General features: G+C 34.8%; 2 protein-coding genes and 1 non-coding gene across 4 annotated transcripts; 1 reads left to right on the top strand and 2 right to left on the bottom strand.

Annotated features, from left to right (window-relative positions):
- Positions 1–30: 30 nt before the first annotated feature.
- On the bottom strand, positions 31–8,670 carry LOC122844551 (carbonic anhydrase 15-like). Its single transcript, XM_044140133.1, has 8 exons — positions 8,447–8,670; positions 5,990–6,034; positions 4,211–4,375; positions 3,971–4,116; positions 2,567–2,659; positions 1,866–1,932; positions 924–1,087; positions 31–636 (listed from the first exon to the last, which is right to left on the bottom strand). Exons 1-8 carry the CDS (start codon positions 8,499–8,501, stop codon positions 460–462), a joined length of 912 nt encoding a protein of 303 aa, XP_043996068.1. The 5' UTR covers positions 8,502–8,670; the 3' UTR covers positions 31–459.
- Positions 8,671–9,201: 531 nt separating this feature from the next.
- On the bottom strand, positions 9,202–18,343 carry aldh3a2b (aldehyde dehydrogenase 3 family, member A2b). 2 transcript variants are annotated; one of them, XM_044140131.1, is made up of 11 exons: positions 18,112–18,343; positions 16,694–16,856; positions 16,059–16,290; positions 13,439–13,524; positions 12,844–13,052; positions 12,634–12,751; positions 11,880–12,021; positions 11,641–11,807; positions 11,177–11,276; positions 10,173–10,411; positions 9,202–9,830 (listed from the first exon to the last, which is right to left on the bottom strand). In XM_044140131.1, the coding sequence occupies exons 2-11, from the start codon at positions 16,853–16,855 to the stop codon at positions 9,816–9,818; spliced, it is 1,470 nt and encodes a 489-aa protein (XP_043996066.1). In that variant the 5' UTR covers position 16,856; positions 18,112–18,343; the 3' UTR covers positions 9,202–9,815. The 2 variants fall into 2 exon arrangements, with proteins under 2 accessions (XP_043996066.1, XP_043996067.1); XM_044140132.1 differs by having other exon boundaries at positions 17,999–18,309.
- Positions 18,344–19,256: 913 nt separating this feature from the next.
- On the top strand, positions 19,257–19,330 carry trnat-agu. The gene has a single exon. It is a non-coding gene; the product is annotated as a tRNA-Thr (tRNA).
- The last annotated feature ends 357 nt before the right edge of the window (positions 19,331–19,687 follow it).

Below are 19,687 nucleotides of genomic sequence, written 5' to 3'. Positions count from 1 at the left end.
ATTATTTTGGGATCCAACCAAAATAATTCTTAATTATTGTTACAAAGTTGACTTTTATTGCACATATGGCAGGCTTGAATTTATGCACCTGAAAATTTCTGGTACTGTGTTTTTCTCTGAATGACATGCAGGATGGAACTATTTGTTTATGTGATTTTGCATAAATATGTATTATTTTATTGAAGACAATATAAACATAATTTTTTTTTGTAAAATTTTAATGTTCATCTTTATTTTAAAATCTAAAAATAGAAATACAATGGCGGTACTTTTATTTAAAAATAAAAACACAGAACATACACCATACCTCTGCTGGAAGATGGTGGCACAATCATGCTGTATAAATTGTTTTCTTCAAGAGTAACAGGAAAACTTGTCATAGGAATCATGACATAAAATCTATTGGAGACTGTGTAATAATTGAAACAAATGGATTTTTCTATTATATGATTATATGTTCTAAATAATATGTATCAGGATCATTGGCATGAACAGAGCTGAGAGGACGACAAACCACATTTGGTTTGCACTCTTCTGAGCTGCGCCTGACTTGGAGCTGTAAACTACTCTGCCATCCAGAGGCTGCGTGGGTCTGAAGATGTTTGTCATGGGCTGTCCTTTCACTATGGCATCCAGCTGGGGAGCAGAGGAAAGAAAAGATGAGACTCTGACAAAAAGAAAAGAAACAACTGAAGAAAAACAAGTTTTACCCTTTTTACATAAGTAAAGGTAGAATGTTCTGCGTAGTAAAATACTCAAAGTAAATTTTCTCAAAAAAGTTACTCAAGTGAGTGTAATTGAGTAAATGTAGCTAGTTACTACCTAACTCTGAATACAGATAGGTGGTCATTAACTGGCAGAAAGACTTAAAATGTATGTTTTTTAGATGAAAAATCAGAATAAAATGTTGAACGACTCCTCACCTGTCGGCTGCTGATTGACAACATCCTATGAAACACGGTCCATGCAACCGCCTGCTCACATCCTGGAGTTGTCATGGAGCCCACATAGCGGTAGTAACTGTGAAGCTCGGCGGCTGCCGGGATGATATTACTCAGTCTAAAGTTTGAAATCACTGTGCTGCTGCCTTAACACAGTCAGAAATAAAGAGGTAGCCAGAAAAAAATAAGTTAGTACTTGATTATGTTCTTGTGCTTTCTGGGGGAAACAACATAGTTTAACCAATGATCGTGTTTACTTCTAGTTCAGGCTTGTTTCTGTCAGATGTGAGTTATAGTGTATTCCTTTGGTGCTGATTCTCTCCAATTACACCTCATATTTTTTCGATGTCTTTAGTAATTTAGTTCATGTGTCTCTATGAACGCCCTGCATGTTGCAGTTTATAGCTGGAAATTTCGCGCATGCACACAATGCTGGAGGGCAAAAGGCTTTTCTTTTACATGTCATCTATAGCTGCGGTAGAACAATACTGTTACCTAACTAATTAAACCCCGAGACGTAGCTATTATTAATTTAGTGCACTGCGCCACAGCAAAGAGCCAAATAACTCAGAAAATCGTTACAGAACAACTCTATCAGAGTTGGTGTTTAGGTTGCCTTTTTTATTTTCTAACTGAACCGAAACACTGAATTACTCATCACATGTTAAGGTTGTCAAAGTCAAGCAAGCATAAGTGAACAACTTCCCTCTCTGTGGTGTAGAATAACAAAGCACTGCATCTCTTTTTCTTTTATATATCAGGCAGACATTTAAGATTGTGTTTATCTCTTCAGATGGACCAGACGTCTCAAATTCACCCTAATTACCTGTTGCACTGTAGATGGATTCAAGTTTCAAGTCCAAGGAGAATTATAACATTCATGATATGTTTTTGTGTTTTTAAAGTAAAAAATAATATATTTACCATTGTTTTGTACTTGATCCAGAGCAGCAATTATTGTATCTAGATGAGGATGATCATCTGCTGTTTCCTGTGAGGAAGTCAACAAAAATACAATAATCTATAATAATAATATAATAAGATAATTTGATCTTTGAAAGTATTTTAAATTAGTACTTACTCTTCATATTTTATCAGATTACAATCCCAATCTAAATGTACTAGGTAGGGATTGTATGTGACAGACTAACAAAAAGCTCTTTATCCTTGTGATATGCAGTAGTGTCCAAACGTTTTTTTGCACCAAAGGGCAAAATCCCAAGCTGAAAGTATTCAGGGGTCAAAATTTTTATTTTTCTCTCCCAATTTAAAACGCAAAAACATTAAGTAAAACATGTAATATCTTACATTTGCCTTAATGTTTACAGTTATTCAACTTTCTGGACTTATTATTTTTCTTTTTTTTGTGGCATGACTTATTATGAAATAAAAAATAAAAAAAAAATTTAAAAAAGGCTTAAGAAAAATTCTTTGCGTCGTTCTTAACATTCCTGGGTTAAGAAGATATAAACTTGTCACGGAAAATCTCATCCTAAAAAAATTGCGAAAAGTGTTGGATGACCGTTCTTGAATTGAAGTCAGAGGCCACACAAAATTACTCCGCAGACAACAAATGGCCCCCAGAGCCACACTTTGAACACCCCGGCAGTAGAGTGATGCGTTACCTCAAAGAAGAGGGCGAGCAGAGCGATCCCCGCCATGTCATGTTCTGCTTCCTCCAGAGAGCTGTAAGGCTCTTTAATATGAACTATGTGCAACTGTGCAGACAGAAAGGAAAGGTATATTATAAGGAGTCGTACTTAGAACACAAACCTGCCAAAAATAATCCTAATAAACCAGTTTTCACTGTAATCATTTTGAATTTGAACTGAATATTTGCGTTACTGCTCAATAACGGTGTTGCACCATATTCTGTGACCACTGTTGCATTTTAACACCACAAGTCATTAAAACGTAAAATTTGCTGGGAGAGTGTTGTGACTGCAACAAACGCGAAAGGAAAAATACACAGAAAGACGAACAAAGGATAGAAAAATCTCATCACTATGAGTATTATGGAAATATAGAGAGTCACATAATATGATAGTCCTGATCAGATATTGTGACCAAATTGTAACTTATAGAAAAACATTAAATGTAGTGGTCACAATATCTGAGATATCATATTTTATTTCCATAATAGTCATAATATTAGTGATCAAATGTTACTTTTTATTTTTTGTTTGTCTTTTTCTTTCATTTTATTTTTAATTTTTTGACATTTTTTTTATTTTTCCTTTTACGTTTGTTTCTCCCCTGCATTTTTGACGTAGCATAGTGTTAAGACACTTGTCAAATTCAAAAGGTCTGTGGGCCAAATTTGGCCCTACACAGCTTTTTATGTGGCCCTCTAGATTCTAGAATCAACACTGAATGTGCTTAAATATTACATTATTAATCAAATCAATGCAGTTTTTATTTGCTTGCTGCCAAATTATATCAATCTGTCCCTCCAGTTTTTTGAGTATTATCGTGGAAATTATTGCAGATTTTCTCAAAAATTGTCAAAAACTTTCTTACTTGTACTAAACAGCTGCTTCAGCTTTAATTGAGTAATTAAAAGTCACATTTATCATCATAAATAAGCACAAATATTGCAATTATTTCCAAATTAACTTTGATTTTTATTGCAAAAAATCACGAAAAGAATAACAAAATCCTGGAGGGAGATGTTCAATAATATTTAATTTTAAGAATTCATTGATATTTTATCAATACGTTCTGGCACAACCGGCCCTTTAAGAGCATTCATGATCTTGATTTAGCCCAAAACAAAAATGAGTTTGACCCTCCTGTGTAAAGATGTTACAGCGCCTCCTACAGTCACTATACACACCTGCAACAAACCACTAATATTCTGTCTGAAACTGATTACAGGTTGTTTGCGTCATAATTTATACCAAAATATGCTTTTAGGTGTTCAAAAATATACTGAATGCAATAGAAAAGGTGTTAGTAGCGCCACTTATCGAGTAACAGATGCAGTATCATTCAAAATCCTATTATTTAGCCAGCCTTTACTCCCTTACCTCCATGGGAAATCTTTCTCCATCAATGGTGTGTTCTGATCCCGGGGTCCCGCTCCCTCCCCAGTGGAAGTGAAACTGGGCGGCTCTGTAGTGACCCGGCAGAGCTCCTCCTGTCAGCCGCACTGACTGTGGTAAAGCAAAGTGAGCTAATGGAGGAAAACGAAGTCAGAGCGTGAATCTAACCAGCATTGAGGCTCTGAAATGGAGGAGAACAGAACAGGCTTTGGTGTTTTCCATTACCAGAGTGGCCCTTGTTCTCCACTGTGATGTTGATTAAGTCGGTGTGTCCGATGAAGCTGAAGGGAGGAAGAGCGCTGCTGAAATGAACTTTATTGGTCACGATGTTAATTGGCGACTGCCTTAAACCTCCACATCTGGGAAACAGAGCTGCCCAGTGGCTTGGTTCTGAAAAAGAGAGTTATCACATCACACTGTAAGGCAAGGCAACTTTATTTATATAGCAGCTTTCAGCCAGAGACAATTCAAAGTGCTTGTACAAGAAAAAAAGTCAAGCAGATTAAATACTGTACTGTAGATACTGTGTGTAAAACATTTGAAGGTGGTTTAACCTGAAAATTAAAGTCCACCTGCCAATACAAGAAAATTATTTTTGGTTTTAACTCAGAAATTAAAGTTTATGAAGTTGATTTAACAATAAGAGACAGGATGTCTAAAAAATTTAAATCTACAAGTTTTGAATTTTGAGTTTTAACTTAATGCTGCAACTTAAACCAAATAGTTATTTCACAATATGCAATAAAAACAGAGCACACATTTCTGTATTATTTTACTCACAATATCAAAGTAAAATAACAAACGTCCAGAAAACTGCAAAACAGCTGTAACACTGAGTTCTTTTGAATCTAGACTAAAACCCCACATGTTTAGAAACATTAAAAATTAAACATTAATTGACAATCTGACGCTACAAAATGTAATGCTTTAATTATTGATTATTGACTGTATCTTCTACCGCTTTGTATTTTTGTGTTTTTGTCATGTAAAGACCTTTGAACTGCTTTGTTGCTGAAATGTGCTGTATTGATAAACTTTATTGATTGATTTTATTCCTGTGTGGAGAAATGTCTAATACAGGGATGTCCAAAGTGTGGCCAGAGGGCCATTTTTGGCCCCTGGTCTGAATTTACGAATTTACCTAACCTTAGTTAAAGAATAACACAGATTTAAAATAATAATTTATTATTATTCCTGTTAATAATAATTTATCTGAAATAATTTTTTCTGATAAATTAAAAATAACCATGTTTTTTTCAACTTTCTTTTTGATTTCATAGTAATTAAAATCCCAATTATTCAGAGACTTTTACTTTTAGATTAGGATGTTTCCAAATCAGTTTTTCATAAATTAATTAATAAGCTTTTATAAAGATTTTTTTTTTAAAGAAAGACTGACACAAATCCTGGTCTAATTTTCCAGAATATGCTAAATATATGGAATTTTTTTCCAATCGATATGTTTTTTGTTTTTTTTTTTAAATAAAAATGCTAAATCGCTACTAACTTTCGAATGTGGAATGACTTGCATATCTCTAATCTATAATAAAATCACACAACTCAATGCTTACTTTATTGCTAAAGAACTATAATAAATCTACAAGATTTTAATTTGAAAAATAAAATTGCATATAGTGTTAATAAGTGTTTAAAAAAAATGGTTTAACACAGATCTACTGGAGGTTCTGCGTAGGAAGAAATCTTCTGATATAATAGATACATGTCAGTCTATAAACATCTAAAATATTAAAATGCACAGACTGTGAGATTTAAAAAATACTAAATTTTAACTTTTTACCAAATAACACTCTAACCCAAACTGGCATTGTGTCATATCTAGGATAAAGAAATGTATTTAATAAATTTAAAAAAAAATTCATCCATAGATTTGAATTGGACCTGTTTGAAGTTCCTTTATATTATATTTGTTGCACCTTTTTGCAATGCAAAAAAACTGAATTAAACCGAGTTACATTAGCTTTTCTGTTTGAATGTTTTACTCACCTTTGCATGTGTCATCACAGGTCTGGCTCTGGTAACACCACTCAGCTGAAATCACATATAAAAATCTGAAACAGGGCTTTTGTTGCAACTTCTTGTTAAAAAGAGGCATCATGAAGTTAATCAAATAATCAGGTTAGCTTTCATACTCTCTAACAGTTTCTATTAATCTGTTGATATGATTAATCCCAGAAACTGAACGTTGAGAAATCAGATAAAAAAACAACAAAAAATGCAAACAAATCCAGCAGCTGGATTGTCCACTTAGTTTGTTATTTGTTCCTGTGTAGTGTTTATTTTTTAAAATGCTTTGTTTGTTTGGATGCTTCTGTTAAATCAACAGGAAAAATGCACTAGAAATTATAATTATTCTTTAACCTGTGGGATGAACTGTGGATTGTTAGACGTTCTGGATTTCAACTCCATGTTTTCAAAGAAAATACAGATCACAAAATGCATTCCATTAGTATTTTTTATAAATGTTTATTTCTCCCTGTGTGTCATATTAATTTGCTCTCACTCAGTAATAAAAGTATTAATTTTTATTTTTTTTATTTTTTTTTAGGCCTCTACAACAGCTGTCAAACCTTTTGTTTTGGAACAAATCAATATCATGAATGCTTTCAAAGGGCCGGTTGTGTCAGAAAGTATTAATAAAACCTGATCACAAACTGTAAAAATATCAATTAATTCTTAAAAGTAATAATATTGACCATCTTTTCAGTTCTTCCAGGATTTCATGATTCTTTTTGTGATATTTTGCAATAAAATAAAAGGTTTTTGTGGTACTAACTTGGAAATATTGTAAATATTTACAACATTTCCAAGTTGATTTTGAGACTTGTAGCTTAGAATATTCTCTGGAGTGTTACCTTTATTTTGATACCAGAACCATTCAAATACACCTTGTAATTTCTGAGAAATATTGAATTCATTTTGACATTTTTGAGAACTCCAGCCCCTGAATGTGACTCGTATGCATAATCAATTTTCTTTTGCACATCTTCCTGAAAGACTGAAGCTTAAGTTTCTTAATGACCAGTAAGCTTCTATTATATTCGAACATAAATCTGTTTTCTCATAAAACACCACTGCTGATTTAAAAGTGTCCTTTTGACAAGGAGTGTAAGACTTTATTTGTCACAAAGGAGCAGTTGTGAAACCGCTGATTGCAATCAGAGTAAAGTCACTTCGTCGCTCCGTCAGGTGCTGATAAAGTCGTTTATTGTTGTCCTGCTGCTGTGTATTGTGTTGCTGATGAGAAAAAACCCCTCCAGCATCTGGCTCTGTGGTGGGAATGAAAGCTGGAATGGAGAACCATTTAGCTAATACAGGGACACAGATTAACCCATAATGGCGTCCTTTGAAAGGGGACAACAGTTCTCACCAGGTGAGAACAATGCACAGGTGGAGGCAGGTTTTACCCCACCTGGCTCACACACCTGTGTCAGAGTCAGCAGCGAAGAAAAGACAGGAATCAAACGGCTGCTTAAATTTGGTTTCCTTTAATTAAATGAACGTTTTAAATTCTTCATTTTAATTTTCTTTGTCTGAAATGATTTTTTTTGTCTCAGCCATGATGTGAGAGAAATTATTTGCTGAACTTCAGGAAACAATAATTTTATAAAAATAATTCAGCATTTTATTGTATTTTCTTCCTGCAGGAAAAGGAAAAAGCTTTCAACAATGAGGTTTTATGTGCACTATTAATCAACACACATTGTTTTTCATTGTTTTTCACAAAAATAGTTTTAATTTGTAAATACACACTTTCTGTAATTTATTGTATTTTAACTTGCACTTTAAGAACTGTATTTTATATTGTTTTAAAATAATATTTAAAACATTATTGAAATGATTGAATATTTCATTTATGTTCAAACACATATTGTGTTTGTTGACACAAATATGAAAAAACTATGTTTTTAAATTCAGGATAATTTATCAGATTTTGAAAATATTTTATTAATATTGAACACTGAGCAGTTTATTAATAAGTGCTCCATCTAACAGCACAATTAACATTTCTGTTGACATTTTTATTCTTAATAGATTTCAGTTTCCTGATTAAATAAAGGTTAAATGAAAAAATATTTTAATAAAAGTTTATTGTTTTTATTTGTAATTGCTTTGACATTTTATTCCACAATTCAGCTTGATTAACCACACTTTCATTATTCCTATTGTTTATTTTATCCAACAATAATTGCTGATGATTCCTTTCTTTTTTGTGATTTTGACTTGATTCAGATGTATAAAAACATATTTTCTGTCAAAGCTGATTTTTTTTTCCCCCAGTTTTTCTTCACAAAACACATTTCTTAAAACACATTTCAAACGTTACACATAACTTTTTGGAGTTGCAGAAAAATGCCATCATCATTTACACACACATGCCCACACACACATACAGAGAATGTATGTGTGTGTTAAAATCATTGTCTGAGTTGAGCGTCTTACCTGATGCCCTGGAGCGCAGGTAGAGGAAAGCCAGGAGGTAGAGAGAAGAACGCATCGTTGGGAGCAGAGCGGCCGAGAAGTCAGACTTTATTCCACCAGCTGACTTGGAGCAGCATTTGTCAGTGGGAGGGCTACAAAAGATGTGTGTGTGTGGGCATGTGTGTGTGTTGGTTGAAAAAAAAGAGAGAGAGAGACAGCAGGAAACAAATGGCTTTGAGTCCCAGAGGCAAAAATCAGCAAGCTGTATTTATTGATTTATAATCATGTCATGAAAACTGCATTGATATTTTATTTGCTCCTGATTTGTGTTGCATATTTGTTCCATCCACAGCCTGAAGTTTGACTCTTGAGCTCGAAACTGAAAACTGTTCAAAAAGGTTCCAGTACAAATATAATTAAAAAATAAGGAAGGAGGGAACAAAACAATAAAAAATAACAGTGCAAAGTAATTAAAAATAGCATATTCAGATCTAAATAAATATGGAATATGAACAAGGTAATTAAAAAAAATATGTAATTAATGCACTACATTCAGGTGACTTAATAAATAATTTACAATTGTTCTATTCTTTCTTTTAAAATTAATCTTCCAGGGTTTGCAGATGGATGTTACATTATTTACCAGTTTTTATTAAATATAATTGAATTTCATCGTTTCATGGAATATGAAAAAAAAAGTTATAGACTATATAAGATATAGTAGGATGTAATAGAAAATACACAAGAAAATGAACAAGTAGAAATATAATTTAATATTAATTAGAACAGACTTATTTATTTTTGTAATTATTAATTACAAGTTTGTGAAATGTTAATGGAACAATAAAAGAAATGTTTAACTTTTGTCCATACTTACTGTATCTAAGTACAGTTTTCAGCACAAACTGAGTAAAAAGATCCTTCATGTGATTCTGATGCAATCAGAACAAACAGAACCAGAACCTGATCACATCTGCACAACAAACATAAAATCACTAATAAAATGGACAAACTTTATGTTTCCAGCTTTTGAAGCAACAACATTTCTTCTTTAAAGCTAACGTCCTTCTTCAGTTTTTTAATTTTAAAAGCTTTAAAATCCTTCCAAGTTTTCAAACCTCCGTCAGGTTCAATAAAAACGTAGAGATGCTGAATACAAATGCAGATAATCAGTTTCCTTCAACACCGATACAGACAACACTTCTATTATTGTTAGTGAAATGCTAAACGGATTTAAGGCAACAGCCCAAAAAATGGCCTAAATCTTACTGAATATGGTGATTTGACTTATCATGACTTCGTATATATTTACTCTGATCTCTTTTCCTTCTCAGGCAGAAAAAGGAAGACAGCAGTAAACTGGAGGTGAGTAGAGGAGGGAAGGATGTCCTCAGCGGAGATATTTCTGAAACAAACAGAAATTTATTAATTTTCTTCTGTTAACCTTCACAAAAAAGCTGGATTGAATCACACAAGTTTTCTCTGTAATTTGTTACACAGGACTTATGAACGACACTTTTCATATTTGTAGTTTTACAACTATTGCTGCTACTGTATTATGTTGCTCTATCACATAAATGCCAATAAAATACATTGTGGGGGAAAAAAGTCCTGTCTACCTCAAAATATTGAATGACAATTTTAACTGAAGACATGAAATGACACAAACATACATTTTAAGAAACAAACAAAAAAGTAAAATTTTTTTTTACTCTTTGCTTTACTTTTAATCCTGTGTTTCTCTTACCTGTAGCACAAAAGCCGCCACCACGGTCATCAAGGCCAGCAGCAGCATCCTGCCCACCCAGCCGAGGTCAAAGGTCTTCAGGATGAAGAAGCGTGCCCAGCCCAGTTTCTTGGGTGTGTGTGGTGGGTAGCGCATGTTGTTCACTCCCTCCATCTTCAGCTTTTTGATGAGACAGCCGCGCAGGTGGCTCAGCTGGTCGAAGCTGAACTTGCCGTGGTAGCAGCCCATGCCGCTGTTTCCTGACCGAAAAATAAAAGAAGTTAGGCTGAAGATAAACTTTAGCAATCGGAATAAAGTTCCTGAAAGTTTCAATGTGTGAATTTTTCTGTTACTTTGTTTTAAAGTATTTTGGTTTTCAGCTATTTTTTCAGAGTATTAAATATTTTAAAGTTGAGTAGGCTTTATAACTGTTGACTATATGATGTGTTTTTGTATGTTTTTTATGATATAAAATGTACAGTGTTGCTGAAATGTGCTACACAAATAAACTTGCATGATTGATTAAACTATTGGGTTAATATCAGGTATTTGTCTCAGTTCAACATTTTATTTTATCTGAAGTCTGACGCTAGAGGGCGCTCTAACAGTTGTACATTAATACATTTGCTCCACAGAAATTGGCAGAGCACCCAAAAATTGTACTCAAGCAATAGTAACACTACTTCAGCATATTTACACTCAAGTACAATTAAAAAGTATCCATCCAAGAAATTACTCAAGTAAGAGTAAGATGTATTTGGTAAAAAGTCTACTCAAATAAAGAGTAACTGATCAAATTATCATTTAATATTTAAAAATTATAAAAAGTTAAATTAAATTGTGGTTAGGGTAATTTATACAAGTTAAAAAAAAAACAAAATCCGGCAACGAAATCTGTCCAAATCAGTTTATTTCAATAAAGAAAACCTAGGAAACTTTAACCAAAAACTGCCGGTGTGTGTCTGTATCTGGTGAATTTATTTATTTTTTTAAAAGTTTTTTGTGAAACGGTATGTCTGACTCACCTACTCCTCCAAAAGGCAGCGAACTGACAGAGAAATGAACCAGACAGTCATTTGCCAGGAATCCTCCGCTGGACGTCTCGTCTTTCATTCTGTTGATCACCTGCAGAGAGAAAAACGAAACAAGAACCTGGTTACAAATTAAAACATATGCACAAGTTTAAAACCAATTACTAACTACCAAATCATCAAATTACATGTCTGATGATATATAATCTTACTTTTTATGCTGTTTAGCATTAAAATGACAAAGCAGGATGCAGTTGATTCAATGTGTGGATATAAATGGGTCAAGATGTGTCACAGAGTGCATTTATTTCAAGTATTTGTTGTTTTTAATGTCGAACTCTGTTCTCGATTTCTAAACTGAATCTGCAAAACTGGAGCTATGTTGTTGTTTTGTTTTATTTTTATGCTTTATGTGAATAGTTTGTGTGTGGGTTAACAAAAACGTAGCTCTGAGATACCTTCTCATCTGCAGAGAAGACATACAGAGCCAGAGGTTTTTCTCCCTTGTTGATGAACTTTATGGCCTCGTCCAGTCCGCTGACAGGAAGGATGGGAAGAAGAGGTCCAAATATCTCCTCCTGCATCACCTTGGCATCAGGCTTTACGTCACGCAGAACTGTGGGAGCTGAACACAACATTAAAAAAAATAATTAGTTTATAATTGAATGAAAAAACGTCTAAGTGTGATCTTTGGTACCGATGAAGCAGTCTGACTCGTCTCCGTCTCCTCCTGCAGCCACTGTGCTGTCCCCCACCAAGGCCATGATCCTCTTAAAGTGCCGCTGGTTGATGATGCGCCCATAATCTGGGCACGTCTTTGGTTTTTCTGTGTAGAAATCCTGCAAATAAAAGGAAAAAAATCATTTTAAATATGAAATTATGTTACAGGTTCTATCAACTCAGGGTCCAATTAGCGCTGGAAAATAAATCAGTAACAATATATATTGCAATAGACATGTGATCAGTATAAACAGATAAAACATTTGGTAGAAAATTCACTGATCCAGAACCGCACAGCATTCTGGGGGATGTAGGCAAAGCAAAGGTTTAGTAGTTCAGCCTCTCACAGCTAGCTAAGCAAAATCAGAGACTTCAACTACCTTCCTTACTCTTTGGTTACCTGGCAACAAGCTATAAAGTTACTCCTGGTAACAACAAACTGTTAAGTAATTTATGGTTGCCTAGCAACGGCCTGCTGAGTAACTGGCACAGCAGCAGTTTAAGATTTCACCACTGAGCCTCATAACTGCTTAAAAATAATAATAAAAAACAATGTGGTGGAATGAAAACAGTTTAGAAAATAACAAATGTCACATCATCAGTTTGCAATATTTCAGATATTTAAAACAGAAAACTTGTCATTAATTATTGATATCGACTGATATAAAGCGTTTGTTTTAAGTTTTCCAGCCGTATCGTCCAGCGCTGGTTCCACTGTGAGCTTCCGGTACCTTAATGGACTTCTTCACCTCCTCGATGACCCGGTCCTGAATGCTGGGGTCACAGAGGATGTAGTCTGGGGCGATGCAGGTCTGACCGCAGTTTGTGTACTTTCCCCAGGTGATCCGTCTGAGCAGAACATTTAACAGAAGGATGTGAGAAAGGAAAATATTTTCTTTAAGTAGGAGTTACAAACTGTAAATATTAAAAATATGTGGGACCTGCAGGCTATGCTAATGTCGCAGTTCTTGTCGATGTAGCAGGGGCTCTTGCCGCCCAGCTCCAGGGTCACGGGGGTCAAGTTTTTGGCAGCGGCCTCCATGATCACTTTGCCCACCGTACTGTTACCGGTGTAGAAGATGTGATCGAATCGCTGACGCAGAAGCTCCTGGGTCTCTGCTACTCCTCCCGTCACTACAGGGTAAAGTTCCTAAAACAAAACAAACAGCTTAAACGTCATAAAAGTAAAGAGTCCAAATTACTGGAAGAATTTGCTTTTATTTTATCTCGACTGTTCAAATGCACACCCACAAGAAATATAACGCTATACTATGTGTAAAGTCCTCGCATGTCTGGTTTTAATTTTGGATTTCTAAATTAGCAGCTTCAATTAGCACATCAATCCAAGCTATAAAGCCAGTTTATGTTTAATAAGGACATTTAAACCTGCAAAAAAATGACTGTACACACACAGTCTGTAACTATGAACTAATGAACAGATGAATAGATGCAAGGAATGTGTTGCTCTTTTCCACAAACACTCCATTAAAAATGCTGAGTTGTTTTTCCATATAAACAGATTTTCCATTCAGTTACCTTGTCGATATAAAGCGGCAGCAGATCCTCCATGACCTTCGCAGTGTGAACGCAGACCTCCGACGGCTTCACCACAGCTGCATTACCTGGGCCGGCGATTCAGTGAAGAAAGAATAAAATGATGTGTAGTCTCATAAATTTCTAAATTAATTGAGCAAACAATAAGAATTTATTTATGGTTTTGACATTTATTAGATATTTATTAAAATTAAATCTTGTTCTCAAGTCAGCTGAATTTTATTGTTTTTTTAAATTATAGTAAATTGCATTAAAGGTGGACTTTATAAACACATTTTCTCTCTTCATTCTATTTAGGAGCAATAAAAAAGGCAGATTAATACAAGAGTGTAAGACATTCCAGACTTTTAAGTGACTAATTTAGAAAACCATGCGTCATTGTCCTTACCAGGGGCAACTAGTGACATTTATTATTTTTAAAGGAGTAGTTTTACTGAGCTGTTATTCTGTTCCACCTGATTCAGGTTTTGTTTCACAGTAAGTCTGAGATTTCTCCCATTTATTTGGATTTCTCAGGACAAAAGGAGAAGTTGTGAACAATTTTCTGGGCTGTTTTACAATTTCAGTCTGCCTTTAGTTTTAAAAATGGCAGCGGAGGAAGTGAACGAAGCCGTTTAGTCCGCATTGGCCAAACTTCTACATATTAAATTAACATTAATTAATGTACCACTGCTGATTTATCATGGGAAAGAAATACAGTCAAGTTGTGTTTTTAACGTCACACAATGTTATGAAGTTTAAAGGGTATGGATACTTTGACAAGGCTTTTACTTTTATAAACATTAAACGAGTGTTGAATTATTCAGGACTTTTATCATTTGCACTACGACAGCTCAGATGATCCATTTGAATTTCCTCAAAGCATTAAGAGCTCAGACAGCATCTTACATAACAGAATACAACATCCATAACCTTTCAACCTATTACTGGTGTGTACAAAGATTAGATCTTGTGCAAGTTAACTAGGTTAAAACAAAAAAAGGCTTTGTGTTTATTTGATTAATTAAATATTTGCACTGTAGGTATTATGATTCAAACATATACTCAACTTCATCAGTACATTTTTAGCAACCAGATTAAAAAACAAAACATGTCACCACGTTATCAAAATACTGATTATGGGTATTATTGATTGCACAACAATATTCCACAATGTTAGTCATTTCAAGACAGCTGAAGATGGAGTGATGAGTGTTGACCTAAAGAGTTATTTTATTGTGTAAGTTTATCAAAGACTTCTGACCCAGCAGGCGTTTGTGTTAAGCTCTGATACTGCAGAACAAAGTCCAACATGTAGAAACACCCCGCTTGATGCTGCAGGCTCATTCTTCTTACTCCAAATATGTAACTAAGTAGCATTTATCCAGCAGAGCTGCAGACGAGCAGCTGCTCCAGAGTACTGGTAAAGTATTTATAAAGAGAATATGCAACACAGGCGTGCTTAGATTTTTGCATTGTCACTTTAAACAGCCGAGCAACTCCTCCAAAATCCGACGTTTGAATCACAAATAAATCAGAGTTAAGCTGCAATATTTGTTTAGAGCTTCAGTAGGAGAGTGCCCTTAAAAAGACAGCAATTCATGAAGTTAATCACTTAAATAAAGTTTAGCCTTTATTTAACACTTTTTAATCTCTAAAACTCTGCAGTCGTGATTGCGGTCTGGAGTTCGCAGCATGAGCTTTGACCTACTTATCTACATGAGGATATGAAGCATTTGACAAAGTTCTGGACCAAAGGGGAAGTAGAGCGGCGGTGATCACAAGACGGACTGAAAACCGACAGCAGAACCATAAGGAACCTGTACAGCTTTACTCACATCCTTATGTTTTAAAAAAGAAGAAGATTTTCTCTAGAAAGATTAAATCACTTTATGTAGCTTTGAACAGACTTTAGCTACTAAAGGTCCATCAGAATGACTCTTTCACCAGTTCAACTGTAAACAAACTATTTCTTTCAGTAGTAACATATTTTAATTAATTGTGTAGATAAACAGCTAAAAGATGTTATAATTGTATAATAATTTCTAAAAACTTTATGATACACTCTATTTCTAATTATTTTAGATTTCTACTCACAAACATGTTTTAACCACAAATTTACCAGATACATTCACACGCCTTCAGAGTTTGTTAAAAGTTTCAAAAGTTTTACATTCAAAAAAATTGATTTAGAAGAAAACATTTTGCCTGATTTTGTTATTTTTTGCTACTTATGTGAATTATTGTCATTTTGGTCTTTAAAATACAAACATTTTTACTTAATTTCATACTTTGGTCCATTTGATTTTGCAACTTTTAAATATTAAACATTGATAATTTTATCATTAAACATTTTTTTACTCTTACTTGAGTAATTTCTTGGATGGCTACTTTTTACTTGACTAAAATATGTCAAAGTATCGCTACTTCAGTACAATTTCTGCCCACCTCTGTCTGTCCACTGGTAGATATTTTCTGGAGTCATGTAAGCCGATTATAGATTAGGGATCTCAAACTTTAGTTCCTAATAAGGTTGTTAGCAGAAGTTCAATTCTTCAGATGTGAATATAAACATTGCTGGATCCCACCTTAAATTTTGACCCGACAAATCAAGCTGCAGTACCTGCTGCAATCGCTCCAATGAGAGGCTGGACTGTGACCGCCCAGGGGTAGTTCCAGGCCCCGATAATCAGCACCACCCCCAGCGGCTCTGGTTGGATGTAAACCGTGTCAGAGAGGGTCATCAGGTTCTTCTCTACGGGACGGGGGGCCGCCCATTCCTTCAGCTTCCTGATGGCCAGGCTGATCTCCCCCTCCAGACCCAGAGTCTCATACAGCTGCGTCCCCACTTCACTCTGATGGACAAAATATTAAACCCAGAGTTAGCTAATGTAGAAACAGAACCACTGACTGCACAAAATGAGAAGGAACCTAAGTGGAGTGTCTTGAAATGCACTTTAGAAATAAAATGTGTAATTATTATTTTTTAAGTTCAGGTTGTTTTGAAAAAACCTGATTGTGTATGTAAACAAATAGAAGATAATATGATTTTGATTTTTATGTATTACCTAAGGAGTGTTAAATAATGTGGCATAAAAAGATCTATTTCACCTTCTTTTTCTCCTCTTTTTGAGTTAAATTTAGACAACTAATTAAGCATAAGAGCTGGCTTCTATTTTTCTATTCTCTAATTTTGTGAAAGTAAAACATTATGAGTTCTGTGTTTTTCGCACGTTATATTTTACACTTATCACTCACTTTATTGAGGTCTTTCTTGATGGCATCTGAGATCTCCTTCTGCCTTTCTAGGAATAAGCGCTGCAGGTTCTTCAGCTGGATGATCCGGTACTCCAGAGGTCGGGACCGTCCCGTTTCGAAGGCTTTCCTGGTCCGAGCCACAGCCTGCTGCTCTCGAGACATCCTACAACCAAAACAGGGGTCACAGTTCAGAGTTAGGTTTAATTTCAACTTAATTCATTAAAAATAATCTCTGGAGTGAAACTACATAAGTAAATATTATTATTAGAACTGTAATCATCTGACTGGTGTCCTAAAGAAATATGCCACAACTGGGAACATTTTTCAAGAGCGTTAATTGTGTTTATGGGACTATAATTGCTGTGACACACAGTTAGTCATACAATTACCTATAAAGATTAAATAAATTGTTCTTATCACATTTATTGTTATCACAACAGTACTGCCAAGTATCGTGATAAAACTTTAAGTCCATATCGCCCAGCCCTAGACCAGGTGAATTTACCTCATGGTCAGACCTGGTGATGCTTTGTGAAAAATATACAGAACAATATCTACATGTCAGACACTGCAGGCCTGGGTTGGAAAGTTAAATGTCAAAGGTCATGACAAGGTAACTAGAAAATGACTCAAAAATCATGAAAAGACTGTGGGCCAAAGGAGTACCCAAAAATAGTAATCAACCAAGAGTAGAACTACTTCAATATATTTTTACTTAAATAAAAGCAAAAAAAAAAAACAACGGATTTGTTAAAAACGACACCTAGCTATATATATATTTGTTGCTGCTAAAACGTGTCATTAGTTTTTACTAGTGAGTCCAGAAGACTGTAATAAATATTAATATAACTTGTGTGCATCAAAACACCGGACTGCACTCATTTTTAACGTTGAACATGCAGCTCTAAACATTTGCACTGTGCAGCCCAGTTCTTTAACTGCTCTGAGTTCTTTAACCTGTTCTGAAAACATTTCTATTCCTGTAAACTAAATACCAGAATGATGAGTGCATGTAAAACGCGTTTTCTTTAATCGGCCTGCTGTTATGTAGCCTGTATAGCTCTTTGTTTACAGACACAAAGAAAGTGCAGTAATATGAGTGCAGCGAACCCTCCATAACAGCAGCGGTTACTGGGATGGTTCTCAGTTAAAGGTAGAGACAGACGTTCAACATCCGGTTCACGGCTTGCAGCATAGCGGATCTGTGTCGTTTAACGTAACTTGCAGGTGCAACTTTTTCTGATCTGTTAGCCCAGCAGCGCTAATCATCTTATCATTATTAGTATCTTTTCGACAAATACTGACCTACTTTCTTTACACAAACAGGATCTTCCGCCCAGTTACAGCTCCACTGATCTGAGTGTCGGTATAGATATAGAGGGAACTCTCTAGAAAACCTCCGACTGTTTAACTCCTACCTTTATAATTTCAGGGAGAAATTTCAAGTCCTTCACCGCCTGGATGGTGCGATTACCCGAGGGGCTGAACAATGACAGCAGGCCGACAGAAGCTGCCCTCCTCTCCCCGTTAGGTCCCACCCACCATGGGCTGGACCGAGTCGCTGCTGCCGGACTCAGTTTGCATATTTCCTCACAGCTACACAGTGAACATCAGCATCTACCGCTTTATGTCGCAATGAGAGATTTCCAAACTATGATGCATTTCATTTTAAAGACACAGTGGTCCAAAACATGATCTGTAGCGCCACCAGCAGGTCAGAACTTCACATTGTTGTGCAGTTAATACTGCTACCTGCCGCCGCCATCACTGTTTTTCTTTACTTGCACACTTTTATAAAACTATATCAACACAATTGGAAAGTTATTGTTATTAATTACAAACTTTTGCAGCTACAATTACACCATAATTACCTACATAACAGCTTACATTACAACTTCATTCTCGTAATATTGCGACTTTATTCTTGTATCATTTCGATTTCGTGATGGTGAAGATCCGACTTTATTTTCATTTTATTGTGACTGTTCCAACTTTACTCTCGTATAGTTATGGCTGTTCTCATATTATTTCATCTTTATTCTCGTATTACTAGAAAAACAATATGACTTTATCCTGGTTACATTATGCCTTTTTTCTTCTCATATTTATTCCGACTTTATTCCCATCTGATTACGACTTTAATCTGTCATATTTGCGACTTTTTTCCTCTTACAATTCTAACTTTATTTCCATATGATTATTAATTTATTCTGGTAATATTATGACTTTAGTCTTGCATCATTCCGACTTTATTCTGGTATCATAACGACTTTTTCGTGTAATTACAACTTTTTTTCATATAATCGCGAGTTTCTTCTATAAATTTGACTTTAATCCCGTATGATTATTATTTTATTCTGGTAATACTACATTATCTTAATTTTATGACGATTATGTTCCTACTTTATTCTCGCATCATTAGGACTTTATTCTGGTATTAGTACAGTTTTATTGTCATATTATATGAAAATCATAAAGCACCAAACAAAAGAAAAAAGAAACATACCAAAGAACTCGACATTCTGTGTGCTCATGAAGCCATATTTGTACAAATTCGTCACCCGGCGCCGTGGCTTAGTTGGTTAAAGCGCCTGTCTAGTAAACAGGAGATCCTGGGTTCGAATCCCAGCGGTGCCTTTTATTTATTTTTCTTCATTTGCCTGCTTTACTTTTCTATCTGGATTGTCATTAATCTATTTTCCAAACCACTATACCATTCCATAGACTGTGAGAGTATAATGGAGAATAACATTTAGTCAGTCGGCAGAGTTCAGAAAACGTCCCTCAAGCGTTTTGACGTACGTACGTCTATCTCGCTGCCATATTGTGGGTGGAAATTTTGTTGCAATACGAGAAGAGTATATTTGACACTTCTATTTCAAATGGTGTTAAATAAACCTATTTGAATTTGTGAAATATGAAACAAAAAAAGGACACCCTTATAAAAGTAGAAATAATAATAAATAATAATAATTTGTTGTACATAATGTACAT

This window comes from Gambusia affinis, linkage group LG15 (genome assembly GCF_019740435.1).
Source record: "Gambusia affinis linkage group LG15, SWU_Gaff_1.0, whole genome shotgun sequence".
In the NCBI taxonomy this organism is placed as follows: domain Eukaryota; kingdom Metazoa; phylum Chordata; class Actinopteri; order Cyprinodontiformes; family Poeciliidae; genus Gambusia; species Gambusia affinis.
This window is presented reverse-complemented; position numbering and strand designations above follow the sequence as displayed.

Coding starts and splice junctions, on each gene's coding strand:
- LOC122844551 (XM_044140133.1), bottom strand. CDS start 8,501: ATGCGTTCTTCTCTCTACCTCCTGGCTTTCCTCTACCTGCGCTCCAGG. Junction 4,376..5,989: donor CTGTGATGACACATGCAAAG/GTGAGTAAAACA, acceptor TCTCTTTTTCAG/AACCAAGCCACTGGGCAGCT. Junction 4,117..4,210: donor GGAGAACAAGGGCCACTCTG/GTAATGGAAAAC, acceptor TTCCTCCATTAG/CTCACTTTGCTTTACCACAG.
- aldh3a2b (XM_044140131.1), bottom strand. CDS start 16,855: ATGTCTCGAGAGCAGCAGGCTGTGGCTCGGACCAGGAAAGCCTTCGAA. Junction 13,525..16,058: donor CATTGGAGCGATTGCAGCAG/GTACTGCAGCTT, acceptor TCGCCGGCCCAG/GTAATGCAGCTGTGGTGAAG. Junction 12,022..12,633: donor AGGTGAAGAAGTCCATTAAG/GTACCGGAAGCT, acceptor TTTTATTTGCAG/GATTTCTACACAGAAAAACC.